At 44.2% G+C, this 21626-nt stretch overlaps 2 protein-coding genes across 4 annotated transcripts in view; one reads left to right on the plus strand and one right to left on the minus strand.

The window, feature by feature from the left end:
- The window catches only part of LOC121390127 (putative oxidoreductase YteT), a 34246-nt gene extending 24524 nt beyond the window's left edge, over positions 1-9722 (minus strand). For 2 of the 3 annotated variants that reach the window (XM_041521866.1, XM_041521865.1), the window contains exon 1: positions 9629-9722. The gene's annotated coding sequence lies outside the window, so the exon portion shown is untranslated. The remainder of the gene's footprint in view (positions 1-9628) is intronic. The other variant, XM_041521867.1, reaches the window with a different exon arrangement.
- A 64-nt stretch (positions 9723-9786) lies between these two features.
- The window catches only part of LOC121390102 (axoneme-associated protein mst101(1)-like), a 29679-nt gene continuing 17839 nt past the window's right edge, over positions 9787-21626 (plus strand). The window contains exon 1 of the mRNA XM_041521823.1: positions 9787-9933. Coding sequence (XP_041377757.1) covers positions 9877-9933 — 57 coding nt within the window. The 5' untranslated portion in view covers positions 9787-9876. The remainder of the gene's footprint in view (positions 9934-21626) is intronic.

Consider the following 21626-nt stretch of genomic DNA (forward strand, 5'->3'; position numbering starts at 1 on the left):
TGAGGCCTGGCACCGTACCCACCTGGCTTTAAAGCTGACAGAGCCACCAGTAGCTTGAGTGGGGCCTTCGAGGCTTGAGGCCTGGCACCGTACCCACCTGGCTTTAAAGCTGACAGAGAGCTTGAGTGGACCCTTCGAAGCTTGAGGCCCGGCACCGTACCCACCTGGCTTTAAAGCTGACAGAGCCACCAGTAGCTTGAGTGGGGCCTTCGAGGCTTGAGGCCTGGCACCGTACCCACCTGGCTTTAAAGCTGACAGAGCCACCAGTAGCTTGAGTGGGGCCTTCGAGGCTTGAGGCCTGGCACCGTACCCACCTGGCTTTAAAGCTGACAGAGCCACAAGTAGCTTGAGTGGGGCCTTCGAGGCTTGAGGCCTGGCACCGTACCCACCTGGCTTTAAAGCTGACAGAGAGCTTGAGTGGACCCTTCGAAGCTTGAGGCCCGGCACCGTACCCACCTGGCTTTAAAGCTGACAGAGCCACCAGTAGCTTGAGTGGGGCCTTCGAGGCTTGAGGCCTGGCACCGTACCCACTTGGCTTTAAAGCTGACAGAGCCACCAGTAGCTTGAGTGGGGCCTTCGAGGCTTGAGGCCTGGCACCGTACCCACCTGGCTTTAAAGCTGACAGAGCCACCAGTAGCTTGAGTGGGGCCTTCGAGGCTTGAGGCCTGGCACCGTACCCACCTGGCTTTAAAGCTGACAGAGCCACAAGTAGCTTGAGTGGGGCCTTCGAGGCTTGAGGCCTGGCACCGTACCCACCTGGCTTTAAAGCTGACAGAGAGCTTGAGTGGACCCTTCGAAGCTTGAGGCCCGGCACCGTACCCACCTGGCTTTAAAGCTGACAGAGCCACCAGTAGCTTGAGTGGGGCCTTCGAGGCTTGAGGCCTGGCACCGTACCCACCTGGCTTTAAAGCTGACAGAGCCACCAGTAGCTTGAGTGGGGCCTTCGAGGCTTGAGGCCTGGCACCGTACCCACCTGGCTTTAAAGCTGACAGAGCCACCAGTAGCTTGAGTGGGCCCTTCGAGGCTTGAGGCCTGGCACCGTACCCACCTGGCTTTAAAGCTGACAGAGAGCTTGAGTGGACCCTTCGAAGCTTGAGGCCCGGCACCGTACCCACCTGGCTTTAAAGCTGACAGAGCCACCAGTAGCTTGAGTGGGGCCTTCGAGGCTTGAGGCCCGGCACCGTACCCACCTGGCTTTAAAGCTGACAGAGCCACCAGTAGCTTGAGTTGGGCCTTCGAGGCTTGAGGCCTGGCACCGTACCCACCTGGCTTTAAAGCTGACAGAGCCACCAGTAGCTTGAGTGGGGCCTTCGAGGCTTGAGGCCTGGCACCGTACCCACCTGGCTTTAAAGCTGACAGAGCCACCAGTAGCTTGAGTGGGCCCTTCGAGGCTTGAGGCCTGGCACCGTACCCACCTGGCTTTAAAGCTGACAGAGCCACCAGTAGCTTGAGTGGGGCCTTCGAGGCTTGAGGCCTGGCACCGTACCCACCTGGCTTTAAAGCTGACAGAGCCACCAGTACCTTGAGTGGGGCCTTCGAGGCTTGAGGCCTGGCACCGTACCCACCTGGCTTTAAAGCTGACAGAGCCACCAGTAGCTTGAGTGGGGCCTTCGAGGCTTGAGGCCTGGCACCGTACCCACCTGGCTTTAAAGCTGACAGAGCCACCAGTAGCTTGAGTGGGCCCTTCGAGGCTTGAGGCCTGGCACCGTACCAACCTGGCTTTAAAGCTGACAGAGCCACCAGTAGCTTGAGTGGGGCCTTCGAGGCTTGAGGCCTGGCATCGTACCCACCTGGCTTTAAAGCTGACAGAGCCACCAGTAGCTTGAGTGGGCCCTTCGAGGCTTGAGGCCTGGCACCGTACCCACCTGGCTTTAAAGCTGACAGAGCCTCCAATAGCTTGATTGGGCCCTTCGAGGCTTGAGGCCTGGCACCGTACCCACCTGGCTTTAAAGCTGACAGAGAGCTTGAGTGGGCCCTTCGAGGCTTGAGGCCTGGCACCGTACCCACCTGGCTTTAAAGCTGACAGAGCCACCAGTAGCTTGAGTGGGGCCTTCGAGGCTTGAGGCCTGGCACCGTACCCACCTGGCTTTAAAGCTGACAGAGCCACCAGTAGCTTGAGTGGGGCCTTCGAGGCTTGAGGCCTGGCACCGTACCCACCTGGCTTTAAAGCTGACAGAGCCACCAGTAGCTTGAGTGGGCCCTTCGAGGCTTGAGGCCTGGCACCGTACCCACCTGGCTTTAAAGCTGACAGAGCCACCAGTAGCTTGAGTGGGGCCTTCGAGGCTTGAGGCCTGGCACCGTACCCACCTGGCTTTAAAGCTGACAGAGCCACCAGTAGCTTGAGTGGGCCCTTCGAGGCTTGAGGCCTGGCACCGTACCCACCTGGCTTTAAAGCTGACAGAGCCACCAGTAGCTTGAGTGGGGCCTTCGAGGCTTGAGGCCTGGCACCGTACCCACCTGGCTTTAAAGCTGACAGAGCCACCAGTAGCTTGAGTGGGCCTTCGAGGCTTGAGGCCTGGCACCGTACCCACCTGGCTTTAAAGCTGACAGAGCCACCAGTAGCTTGAGTGGGGCCTTCGAGGCTTGAGGCCTGGCACCGTACCCACCTGGCTTTAAAGCTGACAGAGCCACCAGTAGCTTGAGTGGGGCCTTCGAGGCTTGAGGCCTGGCACCGTACCCACCTGGCTTTAAAGCTGACAGAGCCACCAGTAGCTTGAGTGGGCCCTTCGAGGCTTGAGGCCTGGCACCGTACCCACCTGGCTTTAAAGCTGACAGAGCCACCAGTAGCTTGAGTGGGGCCTTCGAGGCTTGAGGCCTGGCACCGTACCCACCTGGCTTTAAAGCTGACAGAGAGCTTGAGTGGGCCCTTCGAAGCTTCAGGCCCGGCACCGTACCCACCTGGCTTTAAAGCTGACAGAGCCACCAGTAGCTTGATTGGGCCCTTCGAGGCTTGAGGCCTGGCACCGTACCCACCTGGCTTTAAAGCTGACAGAGAGCTTGAGTGGGCCCTTCGAGGCTTGAGGCCTGGCACCGTACCCACCTGGCTTTAAAGCTGACAGAGCCACTAGTAGCTTGAGTGGGCCCTTCGAGGCTTGAGGCCTGGCACCGTACCCACCTGGCTTTAAAGCTGACAGAGCCACCAGTAGCTTGAGTGGGCCCTTCGAGGCTTGAGGCCTGGCACCGTACCCACCTGGCTTTAAAGCTGACAGAGCCACCAGTAGCTTGAGTGGGGCCTTCGAGGCTTGAGGCCTGGCACCGTACCCACCTGGCTTTAAAGCTGACAGAGAGCTTGAGTGGGCCCTTCGAAGCTTCAGGCCTGGCACCGTACCCACCTGGCTTTAAAGCTGACAGAGCCACCAATAGCTTGATTGGGCCCTTCGAGGCTTGAGGCCTGGCACCGTACCCACCTGGCTTTAAAGCTGACAGAGAGCTTGAGTGGGCCCTTCGAGGCTTGAGGCCTGGCACCGTACCCACCTGGCTTTAAAGCTGACAGAGAGCTTGAGTGGGCCCTTCGAGGCTTCAGGCCTGGCACCGTACCCACCTGGCTTTAAAGCTGACAGAGCCACCAGTAGCTTGAGTGGGCCCTTCGAGGCTTGATGCCTGGCACCGTACCCACCTGGCTTTAAAGCTGACAGAGCCACCAGTAGCTTGAGTGGGCCCTTCGAGGCTTGAGGCCTGGCACCGTACCCACCTGGCTTTAAAGCTGACAGAGCCACCAGTAGCTTGAGTGGGCCCTTCGAGGCTTGAGGCCTGGCACCATACCCACCTGGCTTTAAAGCTGACAGAGAGCTTGAGTGGGCCCTTCGAGGCTTGAGGCCTGGCACCGTACCCACCTGGCTTTAAAGCTGAGAGAGCTTGAGTGGGCCCTTCGAGGCTTGAGGCCTGGCACCGTACCCACCTGGCTTTAAAGCTGACAGAGCCACTAGTAGCTTGAGTGGGCCCTTCGAGGCTTGAGGCCTGGCACCATACCCACCTGGCTTTAAAGCTGACAGAGAGCTTGAGTGGGCCCTTCGAGGCTTGAGGCCTGGCACCGTACCCACCTGGCTTTAAAGCTGAGAGAGCTTGAGTGGGCCCTTCGAGGCTTGAGGCCTGGCACCGTACCCACCTGGCTTTAAAGCTGACAGAGCCACCAGTAGCTTGAGTGGGCCCTTCGAGGCTTGAGGCCTGGCACCGTACCCACCTGGCTTTAAAGCTGACAGAGCCACCAGTATCTTGAGTGGGCCCTTCGAGGCTTGAGGCCTGGCACCGTACCAACCTGGCTTTAAAGCTGACAGAGCCACCAGTAGCTTGAGTGGGGCCTTCGAGGCTTGAGGCCTGGCATCGTACCCACCTGGCTTTAAAGCTGACAGAGCCACCAGTAGCTTGAGTGGGCCCTTCGAGGCTTGAGGCCTGGCACCGTACCCACCTGGCTTTAAAGCTGACAGAGCCACCAGTAGCTTGAGTGGGGCCTTCGAGGCTTGAGGCCTGGCACTGTACCCACCTGGCTTTAAAGCTGACAGAGAGCTTGAGTGGGCCCTTCGAAGCTTCAGGCCCGGCACCGTACCCACCTGGCTTTAAAGCTGACAGAGCCTCCAATAGCTTGATTGGGCCCTTCGAGGCTTGAGGCCTGGCACCGTACCCACCTGGCTTTAAAGCTGACAGAGAGCTTGAGTGGGCCCTTCGAGGCTTGAGGCCTGGCACCGTACCCACCTGGCTTTAAAGCTGACAGAGCCACCAGTAGCTTGAGTGGGGCCTTCGAGGCTTGAGGCCTGGCACCGTACCCACCTGGCTTTAAAGCTGACAGAGCCACCAGTAGCTTGAGTGGGGCCTTCGAGGCTTGAGGCCTGGCACCGTACCCACCTGGCTTTAAAGCTGACAGAGCCACCAGTAGCTTGAGTGGGCCCTTCGAGGCTTGAGGCCTGGCACCGTACCCACCTGGCTTTAAAGCTGACAGAGCCACCAGTAGCTTGAGTGGGGCCTTCGAGGCTTGAGGCCTGGCACCGTACCCACCTGGCTTTAAAGCTGACAGAGCCACCAGTAGCTTGAGTGGGCCCTTCGAGGCTTGAGGCCTGGCACCGTACCCACCTGGCTTTAAAGCTGACAGAGCCACCAGTAGCTTGAGTGGGGCCTTCGAGGCTTGAGGCCTGGCACCGTACCCACCTGGCTTTAAAGCTGACAGAGCCACCAGTAGCTTGAGTGGGGCCTTCGAGGCTTGAGGCCTGGCACCGTACCCACCTGGCTTTAAAGCTGACAGAGCCACCAGTAGCTTGAGTGGGCCCTTCGAGGCTTGAGGCCTGGCACCGTACCCACCTGGCTTTAAAGCTGACAGAGCCACCAGTAGCTTGAGTGGGCCCTTCGAGGCTTGAGGCCTGGCACCGTACCCACCTGGCTTTAAAGCTGACAGAGCCACCAGTAGCTTGAGTGGGGCCTTCGAGGCTTGAGGCCTGGCACCGTACCCACCTGGCTTTAAAGCTGACAGAGAGCTTGAGTGGGCCCTTCGAAGCTTCAGGCCCGGCACCGTACCCACCTGGCTTTAAAGCTGACAGAGCCACCAGTAGCTTGATTGGGCCCTTCGAGGCTTGAGGCCTGGCACCGTACCCACCTGGCTTTAAAGCTGACAGAGAGCTTGAGTGGGCCCTTCGAGGCTTGAGGCCTGGCACCGTACCCACCTGGCTTTAAAGCTGACAGAGCCACTAGTAGCTTGAGTGGGCCCTTCGAGGCTTGAGGCCTGGCACCGTACCCACCTGGCTTTAAAGCTGACAGAGCCACCAGTAGCTTGAGTGGGCCCTTCGAGGCTTGAGGCCTGGCACCGTACCCACCTGGCTTTAAAGCTGACAGAGCCACCAGTAGCTTGAGTGGGGCCTTCGAGGCTTGAGGCCTGGCACCGTACCCACCTGGCTTTAAAGCTGACAGAGAGCTTGAGTGGGCCCTTCGAAGCTTCAGGCCCGGCACCGTACCCACCTGGCTTTAAAGCTGACAGAGCCACCAATAGCTTGATTGGGCCCTTCGAGGCTTGAGGCCTGGCACCGTACCCACCTGGCTTTAAAGCTGACAGAGAGCTTGAGTGGGCCCTTCGAGGCTTGAGGCCTGGCACCGTACCCACCTGGCTTTAAAGCTGACAGAGAGCTTGAGTGGGCCCTTCGAGGCTTGAGGCCTGGCACCGTACCCACCTGGCTTTAAAGCTGACAGAGCCACCAGTAGCTTGAGTGGGCCCTTCGAGGCTTGATGCCTGGCACCGTACCCACCTGGCTTTAAAGCTGACAGAGCCACCAGTAGCTTGAGTGGGCCCTTCGAGGCTTGAGGCCTGGCACCGTACCCACCTGGCTTTAAAGCTGACAGAGCCACCAGTAGCTTGAGTGGGCCCTTCGAGGCTTGAGGCCTGGCACCATACCCACCTGGCTTTAAAGCTGACAGAGAGCTTGAGTGGGCCCTTCGAGGCTTGAGGCCTGGCACCGTACCCACCTGGCTTTAAAGCTGAGAGAGCTTGAGTGGGCCCTTCGAGGCTTGAGGCCTGGCACCGTACCCACCTGGCTTTAAAGCTGACAGAGCCACTAGTAGCTTGAGTGGGCCCTTCGAGGCTTGAGGCCTGGCACCATACCCACCTGGCTTTAAAGCTGACAGAGAGCTTGAGTGGGCCATTCGAGGCTTGAGGCCTGGCACCGTACCCACCTGGCTTTAAAGCTGAGAGAGCTTGAGTGGGCCCTTCGAGGCTTGAGGCCTGGCACCGTACCCACCTGGCTTTAAAGCTGACAGAGCCACCAGTAGCTTGAGTGGGCCCTTCGAGGCTTGAGGCCTCGCACCGTACCCACCTGGCTTTAAAGCTGACAGAGCCACCAGTAGCTTCAGTGGGCCCTTCGAGGCTTGAGGCCTGGCACAGTACCCACCTGGCTTTAAAGCTGACAGAGCCACCAGTAGCTTGAGTGGGGCCTTCGAGGCTTGAGGCCTGGCACCGTACCCACCTGGCTTTAAAGCTGACAGAGCCACCAGTAGCTTGATTGGGCCCTTCGAGGCTTGGCACCGTACCCACCTGGCTTTAAAGCTGACAGAGCCACCAGTAGCTTGAGTGGGCCCTTCGAGGCTTGAGGCCTGGCACCATACCCACCTGGCTTTAAAGCTGACAGAGAGCTTGAGTGGGCCCTTCGAGGCTTGAGGCCTGGCACCGTACCCACCTGGCTTTAAAGCTGAGAGAGCTTGAGTGGGCCCTTCGAGGCTTGAGGCCTGGCACCGTACCCACCTGGCTTTAAAGCTGACAGAGTCACTAGTAGCTTGAGTGGGCCCTTCGAGGCTTGAGGCCTGGCACCATACCCACCTGGCTTTAAAGCTGACAGAGAGCTTGAGTGGGCCCTTCGAGGCTTGAGGCCTGGCACCGTACCCACCTGGCTTTAAAGCTGAGAGAGCTTGAGTGGGCCCTTCGAGGCTTGAGGCCTGGCACCGTACCCACCTGGCTTTAAAGCTGACAGAGCCACCAGTAGCTTGAGTGGGCCCTTCGAGGCTTGAGGCCTCGCACCGTACCCACCTGGCTTTAAAGCTGACAGAGCCACCAGTAGCTTCAGTGGGCCCTTCGAGGCTTGAGGCCTGGCACAGTACCCACCTGGCTTTAAAGCTGACAGAGCCACCAGTAGCTTGAGTGGGGCCTTCGAGGCTTGAGGCCTGGCACCGTACCCACCTGGCTTTAAAGCTGACAGAGCCACCAGTAGCTTGATTGGGCCCTTCGAGGCTTGGCACCGTACCCACCTGGCTTTAAAGCTGACAGAGCCACCAGTAGCTTGAGTGGGGCCTTCGAGGCTTGGCACCGTACCCACCTGGCTTTAAAGCTGACAGAGCCACCAGTAGCTTCAGTGGGCCCTTCGAGGCTTGAGGCCTGGCACAGTACCCACCTGGCTTTAAAGCTGACAGAGCCACCAGTAGCTTGAGTGGGGCCTTCGAGGCTTGAGGCCTGGCACCGTACCCACCTGGCTTTAAAGGCACCAGTAGCTTGATTGGGCCCTTCGAGGCTTGGCACCGTACCCACCTGGCTTTAAAGCTGACAGAGCCACCAGTAGCTTGAGTGGGGCAAGATAAAGATGAAAAATAATCTTTATATATCAGGTGATTAAAATATTTAAAAATTGTCAATATATTTTGAAACCTCAAATAACAGATTCATTTTTAGTGATCTTTCAAGACCTGACAAACAAGCTGTATTCAGTATTAAGGCCACTGGTCCCAAATACATTTAAGTAATAAGCAATTAGCTTGCTGCATGTGTGTTGTATATCATAGGACTTCATCACTTTGCATTCTCATTACAGATTATGAAAATATTAATAAATTAAATAGCTCATTTATTAAAAAAAGAAAAAATTTCAAGTCAGTGTACATTTTACACACAAGAAGCATTTGGAGTTGATCTTCAGTAAAAAGCTTGTTATTATTTTTAAATAACCACCCAAAAAACCCACACCTTTCCTCATACACAGCAATCTAATTAAAATTAGCTCCACTATTACATGTGGATCTAACACCAGCCAGTTGCAGCTCATGTCCACCAATCAAAACCTTACTTGCAGAATCCTGCCAGTGATTTAAAAATAATTTGAAAACATTCCGAATTATCCTGAGGGTATACGACATGTTTCGTGTGAATTACGAATGCCTTAAAACATGTTTTATTTTATAAAATAAATAATTTGTAATGTAAAACTGAAGACTGATTTAGTTTTTTTTAATTTTATAAATAAATAAATAATTTATAATGTAAAATTGAAGACTGATAACCCACCCCATACGTATTGGTATGGTTCGCTGTACTGCGACCACTAAAATAGACTCGCCCGATATTTTTAGAATTTGTATGCTCCCAAATAACGTTATAAAAGGCGAAGTGTGATTGGTCAATATTTAAATTATTATTTACAGACGAAATGTTACCTGGACATTGGGGACTATGCAGTGTTGTTAGTTTTAAATCACTGGCAGGATTCTGCAAGTAAGGTTTTGATTGGTGGACATGAGCTTCAACTGGCTGTCTTTAGATCCACATGTAATAGTGGAGCTAATTTTAATTAGATAGCATACACAGTATTATTAATTTTTCTTACCAGCATCTACAGATAATCCAAAATTATTACATCTGAACTTTGATGAGGCCCTTTTCAAATGTTGAAAATTAAGTCACTTGAGTATGTTCAATGTTTAGTGAAGATTTATACTGCCTGTAATAATAACATGAAGCAGAGCTATTTGTACAAACTGACATATATTGTTGTAAATTGTTATGATTTATACTGCCTGTAATAACAACATGAATCAGAGCTATTTATACAAATTGACCAAGCTTGCAAATTGTCGTGACGTTTTTCCTTAAACAGTGAAATAAACACATCAATATTACCTACTTCCTGACTTATCCATACAAAATCAAAACTAGTGGTTTTTCAGTATAATAATAAATCTAATTAAGTACTTTTAGTAAGTAACATTAAGTGATAAATTATATTTATTATTTTAAATAAAATTTGTTTCAAGTCTGACATGAACCTAAAACTTTCTTCTGTATTTGATCCACGTTTGGTGTATCAAAAACTATTTTAAAAGGAACTCCTTAAAGTAACATGTAATACATCTATTAGTTTAGTATTTCAGCAAAAAAACGCAATGGTAGACACACTTTAAATGTTTACCACTTCGGTGTAATCAACAAAAACGTCCACACCGTCCTGCTGTCACATCGACTGTCAACGTGCTAATGTTTTTACTTCCCGCTTCCGGGTTAGTCTCGGTTTCATCAACCAATCAACTTCTCAGTTGCCTGCCACGTGACCACGCCTTCCTGTGTTGTAACACTCCACCTCGTGTAAATCGGGCACCGTTTACCTCTCTTTCGGCATCAGATTTCTTGTCAAAATCAAAATCTAAATGGCTGATGCAAAGTCTACCCTTACTCGCGATGGAACGATGCAAGTGACTGCAAAGGTGGGTAAACAAATCGTCATCTAGATATTAAGAAATCTTCTCTTGAAAATGGGTGTGCGTTGTCCACTGAGGCCATAGTTTTGTAGGTGTTTTGCTTTGTACCCCAATGACCTATATTTCCAAATTACTGCACGAAAAAATTAAAATTAAGAAATATATTTTTCATATTGTGAAGCTGTATTTATTAAACTTTTTCTATGCTGATTTTAGTGTCTTAGATCTGACTGGGGTCGTATTTGTAGCCAAATGAAAATTTACTTATCCGTTTTCAAGATGGCGTCTTTTGGTGGAACAAGGTCATGTTTCTTCATGTACCGTCTTGTTTAGTTAACAACAAAGCAAATAAACGTTGACCTGCAACTGGTAACTTGAAAATAAATAATCAATTAAACCAGCATTGTGTGGATACCCTGTAAAATAATTATACTGGTCATTTTGATACAACAATTATTCATATTCAAAATCGTTTGTTTTGATGACATTTGTCACTTGATCAGACTTGACTCTTGAAACATCCATCCATCAAAACAGTATCCACAGTGACAGTCGGCTGATTAACTGATAATCTGCTGGGTTTTTTATTTGTTTGAATATTTAGAAGGATATTAGGAATTGTAAACTATACCATTATTTTATTATTATAATTTTTAAAAGAAAACTTTCAAGTTGATTAAATAATTTGTGCTCATTGTAAGAGTTTATTGATAATTTCAAAGGAAATACTCTGCATCTATCTAGAAATTGCTTAAAATGGTCATTTGCAAAATTTGTTTTTTAAATTCGCAATTGGCGAATTTGGCGAGTGCCAGAGCTAGCCCTGAGACTGCTTGCTTGAGGTACGATGGGTTGTATAAGTTTGACCGCAGCTCAACGTCAGCTGATGATATGCTACACCAAAGGTTGTGGTATGTACTGTTCTGTCTGTGTGAAAGTGCATGTACTAGTTTCCTTGCTGCCAATTGAAAAGAGATGGTGGAGCCATGGATGGGTTGCCAGTGGGTTTCCTCTCTAATTGTCTCTGTGGTCCTCAACAATATGTCCCAATGACCATATGACCGTAATTATAATCTGTTGAGTGCATCATTAAAAAAACCCATTTCTTTTTAAAACTTTTTGTAGCACTTATTTCAGGCTGAGCTCTGACACTCACCAATTGCAAATTTTATTTTAATTGGCTGAAATAATATTTAGAAAATGACTGTTTATTTCTGCCATTTTGTAAGTTTAATAGACAATTTGGCAAAGAAAAATTCTCACTCTAGCCCTGTATTTCCAATTAAGGTTCAAGCACATTGTCCCTGGTATACACTTCAGCTAAGTAGGTTATCTTTCCAAGCCCGTGGTTTAATGCCTGATTGTTAGTGACAGCAGAGGTTATAGGCCACTAAAATTACTTTGTGTGATCCTGATGGGAAGTGGTAAAAAAAATCCACACTGCTTAGATCGTACAAAAACAAAAGAAACATCTACAAGTCACTTCTTTTGATTTGCTGTCACATGCAACCAGAGGGGACTATAGGTTACTATCCATCCTTCTGTCTGTCCATCTGTGTTTACTGGATGTTTTTTTGACAATGCCTTGATATATTAGCTGAAATTTTGTGTATATAGCTTTATCATGTACTGTTGCATATTAAGTTTAACTTTCATTGTTATTTATCCATTTTTAAAAAGAGTTGTGGCCCTTGAACTTAGGAGATATGGACATTTTGTCCCAGCCCTCAAGATACTTGGGCTTCTAGAATTTTTATAAAATCCACTAGCTATATATTGCTAAACAAATGTATATTATTTTCTAAAGGCTAGTGGACTAGTAGAAATTCTGGCAGGTTAGTAAATTCTGGTCCGACGAGCTAGTGAAATAGTTTTCATTTCTGCACCCCTGGCAAAATGTACATTAAAAAGTTAATTATTTTCATTTACCGTTGTTGTTTTTGTTTTTTGTTTTTATATATATATATATATATCAATGTTCAGATAAAATTGTGTGTGTAATTGTGACATCTCAGTTACATTAATACCATTTGATTTCCAACAGTGATTATTCAGTCGGCATTAATTAGCATGCTTTTTGTGAAAATATGTCTCTACAAATTTAAGAAAGATCCCATGCTGCTAATGGAAAAATGTAGCAGGCTTTCTCAGAAAATTTGCTTGTAAGAATTTGAAAAGAGCCCATTTAGCAAATTAGTGCAGGGTTTGATAAATCCACCAGCCCTCGGACCTGGCTAGTGAATGTTTTGTCTGGGCTAATGGAAATTATTAACTGTACTACTATAATACATAGGGCACTAGCCAAAGCTTCCGTGAGGGCTAATGGAAATTATTAACTGTACTACTAAAATACATAGGGCACTAGCCAAAGCTTCCGTGAGGGCCAATGGAAATTATTAACTGTACTACTATAATACATAGGGCACTAGCCAAAGCTTCCGTGAGGGCCAATGGAAATTATTAACTGTATCACTATAATACATAGGGCACTAGCCAAAGCTTACGTGAGGGCCAATGGAAATTATTAACTGTACTACTATAATACATAGGGCACTAGCCAAAGCTTCCGTGAGGGCCAATGGAAATTATTAACTGTACTACTAAAATACATAGGGCACTAGCCAAAGCTTCCGTGAGGGCCAATGGAAATTATTAACTGTACTACTATAATACATAGGGCACTAGCCAAAGCTTCCGTGAGGGCCAATGGAAATTATTAACTGTATCACTATAATACATAGGGCACTAGCCAAAGCTTACGTGAGGGCCAATGGAAATTATTAACTGTACTACTATAATACATAGGGCACTAGCCAAAGCTTCCGTGAGGGCCAATGGAAATTATTAACTGTACTACTAAAATACATAGGGCACTAGCCAAAGCTTCCGTGAGGGCCAATGGAAATTATTAACTGTACTACTATAATACATAGGGCACTAGCCAAAGCTTCCGTGAGGGCCAATGGAAATATTAACTGTACTACTATAATACATAGGGCACTAGCCAAAGCTTCCGTGAGGGCCAATGGAAATTATTAACTGTACTACTATAATACATAGGGCACTAGCCAAAGCTTCCGTGAGGGCCAATGGAAATTATTAACTGTACTACTATAATACATAGGGCACTAGCCAAAGCTTCCGTGAGGGCCAATGGAAATTATTAACTGTACTACTATAATACATAGGGCACTAGCCAAAGCTTCCGTGAGGGCCAATGACTTTCTCAAACATTTGTTGAAAACTGGTTAATGGAAAAATATAGCAGGCTTTCTCTGAAGTAATTGATCAATAACCTTGAGGAGGGGGGGGGGGGGGTAAATAAAACACAATTTTGACATCAACAGGGTCTCGTTGTGGTCACACACATATCATCTGTAGAACTTTGCAGATTTACAGGGCTCTTACACATCATAGAATGTCCTTAAATTTTGTGATTTTAAAGTACAGTCCTGGAAAAAGCATTAAATTTTATATTGTGTTCTGGAAATTTAGGCCAACACTTTAGCAGTTTATGTTTTTGGGTGGGGGTTTTTGGGTTTTTTTTCATCTTCACGTTTTTTTTGTCCTCATAAACCTGTCTAAATTCAGACAACAATTTGTTATAAATACATTCACTGATTGAACATTAAATGTGTTGTCATGGAAAAATTTAAAAAGGTTCCGAAAATGTCCTTGAATGTTATGTTTTGTCAAGTGTAAAAAAACATGTATAGCAATTTGCAGCGCGACTCTCAATGGAACAAACAAGACTAGCTCTTGGTAGGCAGAAAATTTTGCCAAATTATCCATTAAAGTTGGAAAAAAAATGCAGAAACTAGTTGTTTGTTTAACAAAATACTAATTATTACATGAATTTTTTTCACCACTTAAAAGTAAAATTCAGCAATTATTTTAGAAATTGGCGAATTTGGCGACTGCCAGAGCTAGACAATTTTTCACATTTATAAAGTATGTGTATTTCCTTGAATATTGTTATGATAATATTATATTATGGTTAATTTAAGGACTATTTTATTAGACCTCCACCGGTCCAACCAGAGGGAACTATGGCTTTCATCTCCGTCTGTCCCACATATAGTTTTCTCGATATTTTTTCATAATACCTTGGGAAATTGAGCTGCAATTTTGTGTATATTTTTATCATGTTACAGTTACTGATTGCCTATTATTTCTTTTACGTTCATCAGGGTGTGAAAAAATAAATATCTGCATACACTGAATCGACGAAGTGGTTCTCACATAAGTTAAATTTGCGAATAATTTTATTTTTCATATTCAGATGAACGTAAAAGAAATAACAGACAATACTTATAATTAAATTTGAATGATACTTGCCAATAATAACACTAAAACTTCATACTTTATTTTGAATTATTTTTGGTCCATAAACAGAAACGCTGAATAAGACAACTTGCCCGTATAAAATGATGTCATCAGATATGACGTTCTTTTACGACATAATTTTTACATTCATCAAGAATTGAACAAACTCCCGTTCCTACGTCTGGACCAATGGGATGACATTATATTGCAATAAATGTAACAGAAATTTAATTATTAAGAGTTGTTACAGATCAAGTTTGACTTTTCATGGTGATTTATCCATTTTTGACAGAGTTATGGCTCTTGAACTTAGGAAATAAGAAAATTTGTTTTCCTGACTTTTTTCTTCAATGCCTTGATGTATTGAGTGGAAATTTTGTGTATAGCTTTGTCATATTCTATTACATAACAAGTTTAACTTTCATGGCAAATTACCCAATTTTTACAGTTATGGCCCTTGAAATTTAGGAGATGCGAAAATTTGTGTTGCGGCCCAGTAGGGGACATGTATTGCTTTAGTAGTATTCTCAGAATGATTGTTATCCAAGGAGTGAATGTTGTAAAAAAAAAAAAAAAAAATGCAATTGACTAATTTGGCAATGGACACACATGGTAAGGCGAAAAATATTATTTGTTAATATGTGAATTTAGAAAAATTAAGAAGTTGAGCACTGATATTAGGAGGATAAAAATTAGCATGACTTTAACACAATTTTTGGACATACACATGTAATCGTGTAAGATGGGTGAGGGGATATTTGGTCCACTGACCCCCCCTCTCTCTCCCCCCCCCCCCCCCCCCCCATGCTAGATCTTTGTGTTATGGCAAGACCGATTGAACCGTATATGTACATGTAGTCTGTGTTCATGTGGGGTGGGATTTAGCTCAGTCGGTTGAGTGCTCGCTTGAGGTGCTTGCATCGCAGGGTCGAACCACCTTGGTGGATCCATTCAGCTGATTGGGTTTTTCACGTTACAACTGGACAAAGGCCATGGTATGTGCTTTCCTGTCTGTGGGGAAGTGCATATAAAAGATCCCTTGCTACATTAGGAAAAATGTAGCAGGTTTCGTCTGAAGACTACGAGTCAGAATTACCAAATGTTTGACGATGATTAATTAATAAATGTGCTCTAGTGGTGTCGTTAAACAAAACAAACAACATCTATGTACATGTAGCTGTTTGGTAGTAATGCAAATTTATATGAATGAAGGTTGTTATCTTAAAACAAATTTTTTTTAAATTCTGGCAAAGATTAACCTGCCTCCTCCCTCAATAAAATTAATTACTCAATTATCATTACTGTATGATTTTCTTAACCCTGAACTTAACTCATTTTCTTTCTGGGGGAGCCATACCCCCCCACCCCCATTCCCCCTATTGCCTTTGGTTGTATTTAATTTCATAGTGCTATACCTAAAAATTCTTTCTAGCAGAAACACTGCCTATATGTATGTATAATGACAGTATTGCATGAATCTTTTTTGAAAAAAAAAAAAAAAAAAAATCTTGTACTTGTAGTTAACATTGGTTTGACAGTATACGTTGTGTAGACCATATGTATATATGAAAAATACCTCATGGTACGTGTAACTTGAACTGGGTTAAATCCCAAGGACCAGTCAAACTTGTTAGTAGCCAATCGGGTCACATCAATTTGCATATAATCCCATTTCTATTTGCTATAGACACAGGCCAATTATTTAGTTCAACAATTGAAATTGCTCTGTGATATTTACAGTGGGGCATGCCCTACTTCTCTTTTATCCGATATGTTTGCTCTTGCCTATTTTTTCATTTGCAAGCATCCTATTTTTTATTTGCGAGTGTCCTACACATGTGGGATTGGCCAAACTGGTGCTGGAAGATTCGCTGTTTGTTGTCTTAAGGGCGTGTCCGAATGCTAGCCATATGTTCGACTCTACCATTGATAATAATAGCCTGTAACAAAGGGTGGGAATATACTACGTATACATGAGAGGCTTTTTGATGCTTGTAGGTGTAGTAGCTTCTGCAGCACAGTCATCAGTTTAGATCTTCGTGTAAACTGCAGCTTTAAAATATTGTACAGCATACTATTTTCTTTACTGCCATCTTCAGTTTGGATATTAAAAAAAGCAGCTTTGAAAATAGTGCACATCATACTATTTTCTGTACCATCATCAGTTTGGATATAAAAAAGCAGCTTTGAAAATAGTGCACAAAATACTATTTTCTACACTGCCATCATCAGTTTGGATATAAAAAAGCAGCTTTGAAAATAGTGCACAAAATACTATTTTCTACACTGCCATCATCAGTTTGGATATAAAAAAGCAGCTTTGAAATATTATTTTATTTTCTGTGCGGTCATCTTCATTTTGGAAATATCAGTTTTGAGGTATTATCATATCTTCTCTACTGCAATCTTCAATTTGAGGATAAGCTACAGCGTTGGAATATCCTATCTTTTGTACTAGTTACCACCTTGAATTAGGATCTGTTGAATACAGTCTTGGAATATTATATTTTCTCTACAACCATCTTCAGTTTTGGTGCTAAACTACAGTGCTGAATTGTTCTTATGCTGAGGATAGAGTTATTTATAACTTGATATTCTGTTAGGAAATTTGGGTAAGTTTCAGAAGATGAATTATCATGTGCGTGTATGTGTATATTATTTCAAGCAATTGGGACATGGGGATTCCCATGGTATTTATCGATATAAAACCTGCCTTTTCACTCCCATTTAATAAAAACGTGATCTAAGTGTGTTACAGGTTTGTAGATTAACCGAATTATAATTTATTTTTGCTGGATGGAACTAGGGCGTGCGGCTTTAAGTGGGAAGCAAACTTTGCTTCTGAAATTGAGACGCTGTTCTAAAATGTTACAGGTATTGACATAACAAGGCTTTTAGAATTCTTATAAAAACCCACTATGGGATCAGTGATTTTAAAAATGTGCTAGCCACATTCAAAAATTGGCAGTCGTTTATGGATGTACCATTATTTTTGCCATTTTGGCTACATGAAACTTTAATTTGATGACATATTTTCTTAGCAAATTCATCAAATTGCTAATATTTTTTGTGGGCTTCAGTATATTTATAAACCCCTGATAGTTTTACAGCATGCAAAATACTAGATGGCTTTTTTATACATGTAGGTGCAGGATTTAGTTCAGTCAGTCGAGTGCTCGCCTGAGGTGCTTCCATCACAGGATCGAACCACCCCAGTGGATCCATTCAACTGATTTGATTTTTTCTCATTCCGATCAATGCACTACAACTGCTCAAAGGCCATGGTATGTGCTTTCCTGTCTGTGGGAAGGTGCATATAAAAGATCCTTGGCTGCTAATGGAAAAATGTATCAAGTTTTCTTTGATGACTGTATGTTGTATTTACCAAATGCTTGATATCCAATAGCTGATGATTAATTAATCAATGTACAACCAGTACACCACAACTGGTCAAAGGCTGTGGTGTGTGTTTTTTTGTCTGTAGGAATGTGTATATTATAAAAGATCCCTTGCTACTAATGGAGAAATGTAGTGTGTTGATTTCCTCTGATGGCTGTCAAAATTGCCAAATTTTTGACATCAATAGCTGATGGTTGATAAATCATGTACTCTAATGGTGTTTGTTAAACAAAACAAATTAACTGCATTTGTTATGGTGACAGTGTAATATACAAATAACAAAGAATACACCTGAAATACTAAAATGCATATTCTATGCAAGAATCTTTACCTGTAACGTTTTTGTAAGTTAAAGCCAAAAGTACATATATAGAGGATATCTCATGATATTGTCAAATATGATTTATATCTCATCTCGTGAAGTTTGCAATCATATCTCACGATATTGTCAAATATGATTTATATCTCATCTCGTGAAGTTTGCAATCATATCTCACGATATTGTCAAATATGATTTATATCTCATCTCGTGAAGTTTGCCATCATATCTCATTTGGCAATTTACCTTTATTTTTAAAATGCCAGCAGCAAAATAGTTCCTGGTTTTCTTACGTTGAAGATAACACTTTCTACAGTGACGATAACACATTTTAGAGTGAAATTTTCACTATACAATGTGTTATCGTCACTGAGTGACTAATAACACTTTTATTTCACTGATATTTTAAGATATTTCACTAAATGTTATATTATAAATACATGTATACAAATGTACCATTCATTAGTGTACATGTTGGGAGGACCACATACATTTTAAAGTGTGTTTTTTATTTATAGCTCGGTATCTTCACATGCCACAGTTACTGTTCTCCCCCACTGCACTGATACATGTCCATACATACTACATGTAGTCATAAGTTTGAGCTGTAAATGTCACAATGAATTCACAGTATATTCCCTAGCGTGGTTTTATTTTTAGCAGACAGGGCCTTTGGTTATTTCAAAGCTGATGTGATAACAGGTATCAAAATAAGCATTGTGTCTGGTAAACCATTTACAGGTTACCACAAAATATAGCACAAGTGCGCACGAACTTCGGTGCAATTTCGTATGAGAAAACGAAATGCGGAAATAAATTCATCTAGTGGACGCGGAGGTCAGGAATGCATTGCCTGGTTTACATTCGGAAACGAAACTACCGTTACGTTGAAACTTTTGTGAAGAACGAAACACTGTTCTCAACTTTTCTTACATGTGGTAACCTCCCAGTAACCTGAACAACTGTTCTCGACTTATTTCGATGCCTGCGATAAAGGGTGTGCCCAAAAAAAAGTTGCCCAAAACAAGCAAGCTCAATTTAAATACAAACATGCTAACCTTAAAAAAAATTACACATCAAACTCATTGGAATGCTAAGCTGTAAGTGTAAATACATGTAGATAAAAATTAATGTCTGAATATGTACAACTCTTTTTACTAGCTATTAATAACAATACTGCACTAAAAAGACCTTGGTGTGCTCAAACTAACAAAAGTCTTGTTCCCAAATTAGCAAGATTTAAAGCCCTGCCAGGGCATTTCAGTTACACAATTCTAAATTTACAAACTAGTGGGTTACATGATGAATTGGTATATTCCAAATATCAAAAGTTAAAAACAGGATCATCGGAATTTTATTCCCATATAATCCAAAAATTCAGAGTTAGAAGATACCATCTCATCATGACTTGGCAAAAAAAAGTGCTGGTTTAAATTATATTAATTTTTTTTTAAATGTCATTGTGGTAAATTACCTTCGTAAAGTGTGTTAGGATTAGATAGCTCAGCAGTTACATAAATAAAATGTATGTACCTATCCAAACAACCAGTTAAATCTAATTGTACTTTTACATGTAGGTGAAAATCACCAGAATTGACTTCTGATTGAAACTTAATATTTTTAAATATTCACCCCTAGTTTGTTCATACAGCAACTGTTCCATACCTGTATCCCACCATGGCACAGACAGTAGTATGGACTGTGTGTGTGTATGTATATATATATATATGTGTGTGTGTGTGTGTGTGTATTTACTGCTCAGCTTTGGCTAGGGATACAAGTTGTATGTCATGATCAACAGTTTGTGCATATCCTAAAGTTGTACCAGTGATCTATATAAGACTATTTGGTTTGGATGTTCCATACATCATGATTTTTAATAAGGTGGGTTGCGAATTCCTCGTGATGGAACCAATAATGGCATAACTTTTTTTTTTTTTACTCACACTCACATTACACATAAACTACACACACACACACTACACATAAGCTACACACACATACACTACACACACAGATACATACAATGATACATACACCACACACACACACACACTACACACCACATACACTACACACACACACATGCACACAGACACCACACAGACACTACACAGACACCACACATACACTACGCACCATACACTACACACCACACATACACTATGCACCATACACTACACACCACACATACACTATGCACCACATACTACACACACACAGACATACTACACATACACACATTTACAGACACACACCCCTACCACCACCACCATACAGGCCTTTACATCACCACAATAATGAATGACTATATCAGTTGGATAAGTCGTCCATTGAACACAATAAATACTATACATGTAGCTCTACTTGACATGTGTTCTCCCAAATATCCCTATGGAAAATTGAGCAGTATATATTACATACATACATGTATATATGTGTGTACCATCCCATCCCATTAACACCGCTTCAATAGCTACCTGTAATCTGGGGTTTAGTTACTGCCTTCACTTATGAAGCCCACTTGGAGCCTCAGTGTTTTGTTATATACAGCTGCATTCTTTCCTGTCCTACCGGCCTCAGTGGCATTGTGGTTAGGCCATCAGTCTACAGGCTGGTAGGTACTGGGTTCGGATCCCAGTCGAGGCATGGTATTTTTAATCCAGATACCGACTCCAAACCCTGAGTGAGTGCTCCGCAAGGCTTAATGGATAGGTGTAAACCACTTACACCGACCAGTGATCCATAACTGGTTCAACAAAGGCCATGGTTTGTGCTATCCTGCCTTTGGGAAGCGCAAATAAAAGATCCCTTGCTGCTAATCAGAAAAAGTAGCCCATGTAGTGGTGACAGCGGGTTTCCTCTCATAAATCTGTGTGGTCCGTAACCATATGTCTGACGCCATATAACCCGTAAATAAAATGTTGAGTGCGTCGTTAAATAAAACAGTTTTCTTTATTTCTTTCTTTCCTGTCCCATCTTATATAACATCTGCTATTGCTACATGTAATACCAACAACTGCTGTTTTAATAAACATGTTTTCTGTATCAGTATGCCTTTATGGTACATGTATATAATCCTATCGGGCATCGAAATAAATCGAGAACAGTCATTGTGGTTAACCAAAAGGTTACCACATGTCGAGAAAGTCGAGAATGGTATTTTGTTCTCTACAACTTCGGATTAAACGACAACTACACCATATAAAATTGTATCATTTGAGTATTATTCAGACATAAAATACACAAACACAGTGTTCTCACTGTCCCATTTAAGTGAGGCGGCCCGCCCCGCTGTTGCATTTTACCACCCTCCTTTCACATTCTGCCACGCCCCTTTATTTTCCCCGCACCCTACTATATTTTACAGCACCTATCTCCACTATTTCCAAATGCACACTGTTTTTCACACATAAAAAACAACAACAATGAGTCCGCACACTGGACATCAACGGAAACAAGCCACATTGTGTGTACGAAAACCAACTGACAATATTTTTTTTTACGTCGGTTATTATCCACATTATCCAAAATATTATTTTCATGAATAACGAGCTCGGACCATGTCAAAACGTTTCAAACGTAACTAAAAGGAGACAACGTCATTTTGAAAAGCGTTTACACTGGGGAAACCGCACAAAGTTATATTTCCCTG

Source organism: Gigantopelta aegis, chromosome 15 (assembly GCF_016097555.1).
Source record: "Gigantopelta aegis isolate Gae_Host chromosome 15, Gae_host_genome, whole genome shotgun sequence".
Taxonomy (NCBI): domain Eukaryota; kingdom Metazoa; phylum Mollusca; class Gastropoda; order Neomphalida; family Peltospiridae; genus Gigantopelta; species Gigantopelta aegis.